Consider the following 9,194-nt stretch of genomic DNA (forward strand, 5'->3'; position numbering starts at 1 on the left):
CTTGACCCTGGGCCTCACCTTTGATTCCCTGACATGTCTCCCAAGATGCCTAACCCCACCTTGGCCTGACCTCACCGTGACTCCTGAATTTATCCCTGATCTCTGACCCTATGACCACTGACCCTTCACCATAACCTCCTTCATCCTGGCTACATCTCCCACCCATTATGAGGTCATCCCCTGTAACCCTGCTGTATCCCCTGTGACCCCTCACTTATCCTGTAACCCACTCTGATCCCTGACCCACTTCTCTCCCTCTGATTCCACCTTAGGACCCAGCCATCACCCGTCCTAACTGCTGACTCTCAACTGCCCTTTTTCTGATTTCATCTTAGTCCCCTAGTTATCACTTGTCATAATCCCTGACCCCACAATAGTCCCTCCCTTGATTCCACCTTTGGACCTGGCTGTCACTGTCATAACCCCTGACTGTGCACCCTGCAACCCTGACCCCATCCTGTACCCCCTCATGGAACCCTGTCTCAACCCTGTCCCCTGCCCCTGTGTTTACTGACCCAAGACCCTGGATCCCATTCCAGATACCTGACCTCTGCCCTGACTCCACCCCCAAAATCCCCCTCCCAGTTGGCACGTCTCCAGTGTCCCCTTTCACATCTGCCCTTTGCACTGTCCCCACAGGAACATGGCCAAGGGTGACAGTCTGATGGGGGAGGTGGCCTCAGAATGGATGGACACCGAGTGCCCGGAGACCAAGCGACTGAAGGTGCTGCCCCTGCTCCGTCTCCTGCAGGGCCCTCGGTGGGGACCCAGGGGAGGCTCTGCTCTCCCACTGCCCCACCTCCCAGGCTCCGGCGGGATGTTCATGGTTTCTCAGGGCCCTGGTTTCAGTGAGAGAAACCCTGAACCTCTCCCACTGCCCCACCTCCCAGGATCCTGTGTCCAGTCCTGCCCTTACTGGTGTCTGTGCCTGCCTCCAAAGGGTGGGGTCTGAGGACCTGGGGTCCTTGTACCTCCAGGTAGAGGAGCCCAGCGTGGGGGCCGAGGATGCTGTGGACTGCCGCCAGTGGACTCAACACCACCTGGTTGCTGCTGACATCCGCATGGCACCAGCCATGGCATTGACACCACCACAGGGCGATGTGGATGCTGATGGCATGGATGTCAATGTGCGAGGACCAGGTCAGTGATGGCGCCCCCCGCCCCCACCCCCGTCCTGTTCGTGAAAGGTTACATCTGGGTCTGTGTTCTGGGGAGAACTAGTCTGTATCCAGGCTTCTGTGGATATGGGTGCTAATCAAGAATCTTGGTTGTAAGTCACAAAAACCCAACTCACACTAGCTTAAGTGAAAAAAAAAAGAATTTACAGGTTTACGGAACTGGAGGCATTAGGCACATCTGGATCCAGGACTCAGTCTACCTCTCCCCACCTCTCGGCTCAGTTTCTGGCCAGCTGTGGTGGCTCTAACCCAAGCCAGCTTTCTCCTGGAGATAGCAAGATGGCCACCAGTCAAGCCAACGCTTTCCGAACTGCTCCAGCAGAAGTCCCAGGATGAGTTCTGATTGGACAGACTAGGGTCACATGCCCATCCCTGAGCCAGGGGGCTAGAATATGCAGATCAGCTGGGCCAGGGCCACATACTTGTCCTTGGCTCTACCCAGGGCTTGAGGATGGAGAATGTGGTGCATGTGGCTCCCTAAGGAGACCAGAGTAAATATTCGTGCCGAGTGTAGACGACCATGCCGTCCAGATCCTCTTGGGTTTGTCTTTACCACATTTTAGGGTATTCCTATCCCAGCTTCATTTTGCTTTTTGCACCTGCGATTCTTTTTAGAAGTCTCTCAGGCTCCAGGAGCCTGAAGTGCCTGGGAGTTTACGTCCCTGGGGGCGGCGTTTAACAAGAGGGTGCAGAGTATGAAAGGCACAGCTTCTTCACCTTGGTACAACTGTCCAGAGTCCCCCTGTGGGATCAGGCTGATGTAGCTCCCTGGGAGTTTGCCTGAAGTTGCACCCTTGCTTGGCTCCTCCCTCCCTAGTCCTGTATCCCCTACTCCCTAGGAGCCCTTCTGTGACAAATCACATGCCCAGGAATTCTCATCCTGGGTTGGCTCTGGGACGCCTGACACAGGTGTGTGCAGATGGGAGAAATTGCCACTCTGTTGCATGCCCACCTGTCCCACTTCCTCCTAATACAGAGCCGTGATAGTATTCCCTGGAGAGACCTCTGTGCCTGCCTCCCTCATGATGCACTCCTGATCCCCACAGATGGCTTCACCCCGCTAATGCTGGCCTCCTTCTGTGGGGGGGCCCTGGAGCCGATGCCGGCTGAGGATGATGAGGCTGATGACACGTCGGCTAGCATCATCTCGGACCTGATCTGCCAGGGTGCCCAGCTTGGGGCACAGACTGACCGCACTGGCGAGACTGCCCTGCACCTGGCCGCCCGCTACGCCCGGGCCGATGCAGCCAAGCGGCTGCTGGATGCTGGGGCAGACACCAATGCCCAGGACCACTCAGGCCGCACCCCCCTGCACACGGCTGTCACTGCCGATGCCCAGGGTGTCTTCCAGGTGAGACAGGCATGCCTTCTTGAACTTCAGGGCTGGGGAGGGCGTCAGACCGACCTGGGTTTGAGCCCTGGCTCTGCCTGTCAGTAATTGAGTTATTCTTATTGATCTCATTCTCATTTATGAAATGGGGATATACAGGAATACAGTCAGTCTGTTCCCTGAACCTCATTGATTCCAGGGCATGTTGAGACTGGTGATGTTAGGGGCTTTGGAGTCCTTCTGACTCCCCTATTTCTGCTCTGACTCCCCCTGCTGCATTGTCCCCTCCCCCATCAGATTCTCATCCGGAACCGATCCACAGACCTGGATGCCCGCATGGCAGACGGCTCGACGGCACTGATTCTGGCAGCCCGCCTGGCAGTAGAGGGCATGGTGGAAGAGCTCATTGCCAGCCATGCGGATGTTAATGCTGTAGATGAGCTCGGTAGGTGGACAGGGGTGGTGGTGGGTAGGGGCTCAGAGGGTGCCACCTGAGCCCTGGCTGTTATGTTTGTGTGAACTTACACCCACATGTAGACTCACTCATTGAAGCTCGTGCACACATAACTAGGCTGTAATGTGGACATCCACTCCCATGCAGGGTGGCCGCTAGCCCATACAGTGCTTCTGCAGTTTAGAAAAAGGCGCTTTTTCCCAAGACACTTGCCGTCTGCTTTGTTAGAGCAACTCACTCTACTGCCCTCTGCTGGGAAGCTGTGGTAATGCACGTGCAGATTTGCCCAATCTACAGTACCAGGCAGTCCCTGGGTGGTGCAAACGGTTAATGCACTCAGCTGCTAACCAAAAGGTTGGAGGTTTGAGTCCACCCAGAGGTTCAGTCAGCCACTGAAAATCCTATGGAGCACAGTTCTACTCTGACACACATGGGGTTGCCACGAGTAAGAATCGACTTGATGACAACTGGTTTATAGGACTGGGCAGCATTTTGTTCTGTCGTGCATAGAGTGGCTGTGAGTCATGGGACGACTCAATGGCAGCTAACAACAGGAACACACTGCGAGGCACCTCTGTGGAGGCAGCTCGCTTTCACCTGTGCAGATTCACCGCAAGCTGCCCTCCAGGGGACCGCACACAGCAGTAGACATGCTGAGACACTCCCAAGTTCTATGGAGCAGGGTTTTCCGCCTCGGCACTGCTGACATTTGGGGCCAGATCATACTTTGTGATGGGAGCTGTCCTGGGCACGTAGGGTGTTGAGCAGCATCTCTGGCCTTGACCCACTCAATGCCAGTAACACTGTTCCCCCAGGGGTGATGACCACAAACGTCTGCAGACACTGCCCTTTGCCCAGCGAGGGGGTAAGATCGCCCCCAGTTGAGAACCACGGTCCTCCTAGCGGCACTGTCTGGTACAACTTTCTGCAAGGATGGAAGTGTTTAGTCTGTGTCGTCTTAATGTCTTAGGTCACTAGCAACATGTGGAGACTATCAAGCACTGGAAATGTGACTGGGTGGCAGAATAACTGAATTGTTAATTGTATTTTATTTTAATTAATTTGAATTTTAAACCCCACATGTGACTGGTGGCTACTGTATTGGATGGCACAGCTCCGGGCACACCCAGGGTATTAGAGTCAAGTGTACAGGTGTGCACACGCACACACACACACACACACACACACAGTCCCCTGTGTACCAAGAGTCAGAAGTCTACAGGTGCGTACATGTGCACACAGTCTCCCGTGTACTAGGATTCAGGTCTACAGGTGTGCACGTGTAGGCACATTCCCCCGTGTACTGTAGTCAGATATACAGGTGTGCATACACACACAGTCCCCCATGTACTGGGAGTCAGGTCTATAGATGTGTATACGCACACACAGTCCCTCCCCCTATGTTCAGAGTTATTCCACAGGTGTGCACATGCATGCATACTACCCCATGTACAGAGAGCCACTTGACAGGTGTGCACACACGCATACCCAGACACAGGTGCCTACGCTGCCTACTCGTGACCATCCTGCCCCCAGCCCCCTCCAGGCCACGTTCTGGGCACTTCCTGCACCCCGCCCCCTGCCACAGGGGCAGGGACATGAGCCAGGTCCTGACCCTGTCCTTTCCTCTCCGTGCAGGGAAATCAGCCTTACACTGGGCTGCTGCTGTCAACAACGTGGAGGCCACCTTGGCCCTGCTAAAAAATGGAGCCAACAAGGACATGCAGGACAGCAAGGTGAGCCTGGGCTTCAGCCCGCCTAGGGGCCAGCACCTGCACAGCCCCTGCAGGTGGCAGAGAGCAGGGTGGGGTAGGCCAGTAGAGGTATTCGCTCTGCCTGAGGCCAGCTTTCAGGGTGAGATTTGGGGCCAAGAAGCTATGACACATGAGCAGAGGAGGAAGTCTGGCCATTGCTGTGTGACACTGGGCAGGTTAACTAACTTCTCTGAATCTCAGTTTTCTTACCTGTGAAGTGGGGAAGCAAAAGTATCCACCTCATGGCATGTTCTGAGGACTCGGTGAGCTAAAGCGTTTGTAAAGTGCTTTAGCGGCTCCTTGATAAAAGTTAACTGTTATGATCATGGCAAGGTCCCTGGGTGGCACAAACGGTTTGCGTTCAACTACTAACCTAAAGGTTGGCAGTTTGAACCCTCCCAGTGGCACTGTGGAAGAAAGGCCTGGTGATCTGCTTCCATAAAGATCACAGCCAAGAAACCCCTGTGGAACAGTTCTAATCTGTAACACATGGGGTTGCCGTGAGTTGGAGTTCATGGCAACAGGTTTGGGTTTTTTTGGTTTTTATGGTAACTGGTTTACTGGTTATGATCATGGTTTACAAACCCTTCTAAGGTGGTTTTAATTCTCCTCATTTTACAGATGGGAAGGGTGAGGCTCAGAGGGGACAGGATCAGATCCTGTCCTTATTTAAAATTCTGATTTTTTGTTCATCATGGATTTTTTTGTATTAATCTTCATTTTTTTTAATATTATTTAATTTTGATGACTGAAGTTTTTGGCGGCCCCCTGGACTTCGTGGTCCCTGGGTGGTGCAAATGGTTTGCATTGGTTGGTGGTTCGAACCCACGCCGTGGTGCCCCGGAAGAAAGGCCTGCTCTAAGATCATATCCAAGAAAACCCTATTGAGCAGTTCTACTCTGTAACACGTGGGGTTGCCATGAGTTAGAATCGACTCAACGGCAGCAGGTTTGGTTTTTTTTGGACTTAGTGCCTGAGGTTAAGTGCCTTGCTTGCCTCACCGTAGCTCTGGCCCTGGGGCTCCATAGATGTGGCATAAAGGAATGAACTTGCCCGGGTTCTCCTAACAGAGTCAGGATTTGAACCCAGGTCTTTCAGGCTTGAGAGTACGAACTCTTAGCTCTCAGGCCCCACCAGAGGAGGAGACTCGGCGGAGCGTGGCCAGGAGTTAGAGTGTGGCTCTCATGGCCCTGATGCCTGTGGGTTCTGGCCCCCCAGGAGGAGACGCCTCTGTTCCTGGCTGCCCGTGAGGGCAGCTTCGAGGCTGCCAAGCTGCTGCTGGACCATTTCGCCAACCGCGAGATCACAGACCACCTGGACCGGCTGCCACGAGACGTGGCCCAGGAGCGGCTGCACCAGGACATCGTGCGGCTGCTGGACCAGCCCAGCGGGCCCCGCAGTCCTCCCGGCCCCCATGGCCTGGGTCCCCTGCTCTGCCCGCCTGGAGCCTTCCTCCCAGGCCTCAAGGCAGCACCATCAGGGGGCAAGAAGAGCCGGAGACCCCCTGGAAAGGCAGGGCTGGTGCCACAGGGGACCCGGGGACGGGGCAAGAAGCTGACGCTGGCCTGCCCAGGGCCACTGGCAGACAGCTCCGTCACCCTCTCGCCTGTGGACTCACTGGACTCCCCGCGGCCCTTTGGGGGGCCTCCTGCCTCCCCTGGTGGCTTCTCCCTTGAGGGGCCCTATGTAGCTGCCACTGCCACAGCGGTGTCTCTGGCACAGCTTGGGGGTGCCGGGCGGGTGGGTCTAGGGCGCCAGCCACCGGGGGGCTGCGTGCTCAGCCTGGGTCTCCTGAACCCTGTGGCGGTGCCCCTTGACTGGGCCCGCTTGCCCCCACCGGCCCCACCGGGCCCCTCCTTCCTGCTCCCCCTGGCCCCGGGTCCTCAGCTGCTGAACCCTGGGACCCCTGTCTCCCCCCAGGAGCGGCCCCCACCATATCTTGCTGCCCTGGGACATAGTGAGGAATATGCGGCAGCTGGGCCCCACAGCAGCCCACGCAAAGCCCACTTCCTGCGGGTCCCCAGTGAGCACCCTTACCTGACCCCCTCCCCTGAGTCCCCGGAGCACTGGGCCAGCCCATCGCCGCCCTCCCTCTCGGACTGGTCCGACTCCACACCCAGCCCGGCTACAGCTTCTGGTGCCACGGCCGCAGGGACACTACCTGCCCAGACCCTCTCCCTGACTGTCCCTGGCCCCCTCACCCAGACTCAGACCCAGGTGGGGTCCCACCCCGAGGTTCCCCCCAAGAGGCAGGTGTTGGCCTGAGACCCTTCTCAGTGCCTGGATCTAGGGGGGCTTCAAGACACCCTATCCTGGCCTCTCCCTCTTTTCTATTTAGTCTTTTTCATTCTCTTCTCTTTCCACCAAGACAGGCCACCGGCCCAGGGCCTCAGTCTTCCTTTATTTATAACGAGTGGGGGCTGACTGCCCCACCTTCTCACTCTTGGGATGAGTTTGGGACCTCCTGTTGTCCCCTTCTTTCTCTTTCCTTCCTCCCTCCTCTGGCCTCTCGCTTCTCACGCTCTTACATGAGTGGATTATTATTTTCTTTCTTTTTTTTTATGTTTTGTATAGAAAACAAATTCATTTAAACAAACTTATTATTATTATTATTTTTTACAAAATATATATATGGAGATACTCCCTCCTCCCCATGAACCCCCAGTGCCCCCGTGGGGCTGAGTCTGTGGGCCCATTTGGCCAAGCTGGATTCTGTGTACTCAGTGCACAGGCAAACTGGGATCCCGTGTACCAAGTACATGGCCCTGGTATGTACCAAGTAGGCACCCTTGGGCACGCCCTCTGGGGCCAGGGGTCAGGCGAGACTTAGGAGACTCCTTCCCCACCCCTCTCCCTCACTTCACTGCATTCCAGATGTGATTTGCTCTGTAACTTGATGGGGGAAGGGCCATTCTGACCTGTGGAACCCATTCCCAGAGCCCTGCTGCCCCCTGGGCCACCTACCATTGGGTACTGGGGGTGGCTAGTGAGAACTTGGGGACCAGGGGAGAAGCGTGCGTTTCACTTTGCCTCCCTGTAACTATGGGACTGCAGGGAGGGAAAGAGCTGCCTAGGTGGAGACCCCTCCTCCTGGTGCTCCCCTGGCCCAGCTCTATGGCAGAATAGAAATATTTTTAGGCTATTTTTGTAATATGGCTTCTGATCACAACCCTTGTGTAGCTGAATACCAGCCCCTGCATTGTACAGCCCCCTACTCCCCTCACCACCTAATAAAGGAATAGTTAACACTCAGTGTAGTTGGTCTGTGTCTAGGCGATGTGGGGAGTGATGGTGGTGGGGACTTTTCTGTCTTCCCCCACCCCCAGACCTAAACTGAGCTTGCATCTTGGGGTAAACCCACTGGGCTTGACTGCCCACTCATGCATTCTCTTTTGGCAGAGGCTGCCACTGACTGGCTCAAAGGTGGTCACCTGACTTAAGATGAGCCAATCAGATTCCCTCACTTGAGAACTTTAATTCATGCTAAGGTCATCTGTTGGTGGAGCTTTTAAGGCCACGGGCAGATTAAGAACTATGAATGGCCATTTTGGGGCCTTTACCAGTGTGAGTAAACAGTAGGAGAATGGAGCTAATATGCAGGGAAAATCAGAGATGGGAGCTCATATGGTCTTAGCAGGCTGGAGGAAGTATCATGTCCAGTTAATTGAGCATTCATTCCATCAACAACAACAGGTGTTTACTGATTGCTTCCTAAGTTCCTGAAGCTGGTTCTGCATCAGTCTCACCTGGGGTAACCTTGTACCCATGTAATAAATACTCCTTTATGGATGCCAGCATCCTTTACATATTCCAGTCTTAGTTTCTTAGGTCTGCCATAACGAAATACCACAAAGTGGGTGACTTTAAAGAACAGAAATTGATTGTCTCACAATTTTGGAGGCTAGAAGTTCTAATCAGGATATCAGCTATGTCAATTCCTTCTGAGGGCTCAGACAGAAACTTCCATGCTTCTCCTTGCTGTTGGCAATCCTTGGCATTCTTTTGCTACTTATAGATGCATCTTCACATGGTATCTACCCCTTTATGTGATTCTGTCTTTGTATTCGTTCTCCACTTTTATAAAACACCACTCAGAAAGGATTAGGATTAGTACTCACCCTACTCCAGTATGACTTCGTTTAATTTAAATGATAACATCTTCAAAGAAAGCCCTATTTTCCCAGACAAGGTCACATTCACAGGTACTGGCGTTAAGACTTCAACATATTTTTGAAGGACACAATTCAATCCATAACAGATAGGTTTCTGTTTCTTGCAACCAATTGTGCCCCAAGACAAGGTTATCTTTACTATGAGACCCTCCAGGAAAGGAGGCGGGATTTAATCTCCATTGATTCACCTATGAGTTGAAATGCTGTTGGTTGCAAGTGGCAAGTCAACTCGACTGACTTAAAAAAAGGAGATTAATTAGCTCATAAAACTAAAAAGGACTACCTTCAGGAGAGATTTGATCTAGT

General features: G+C 53.9%; 1 protein-coding gene across 1 annotated transcript in view; it reads left to right on the forward strand.

The window, feature by feature from the left end:
• Positions 1-6,981, forward strand: part of NOTCH3 (notch receptor 3) — a 35,741-nt gene extending 28,760 nt beyond the window's left edge. The window contains exons 29-34 of the mRNA XM_004384527.1: positions 640-724; positions 978-1,140; positions 2,225-2,529; positions 2,806-2,953; positions 4,601-4,698; positions 5,935-6,981. Of these exons, the coding sequence (XP_004384584.1) occupies positions 640-724; positions 978-1,140; positions 2,225-2,529; positions 2,806-2,953; positions 4,601-4,698; positions 5,935-6,981 (1,846 nt within the window). The remainder of the gene's footprint in view (positions 1-639; positions 725-977; positions 1,141-2,224; positions 2,530-2,805; positions 2,954-4,600; positions 4,699-5,934) is intronic.
• Positions 6,982-9,194: the final 2,213 nt, after the last annotated feature.

The sequence above is a fragment of the Trichechus manatus genome, unplaced genomic scaffold (genome assembly GCF_000243295.1).
Source record: "Trichechus manatus latirostris isolate Lorelei unplaced genomic scaffold, TriManLat1.0 scaffold00122, whole genome shotgun sequence".
NCBI lineage: Eukaryota > Metazoa > Chordata > Mammalia > Sirenia > Trichechidae > Trichechus > Trichechus manatus.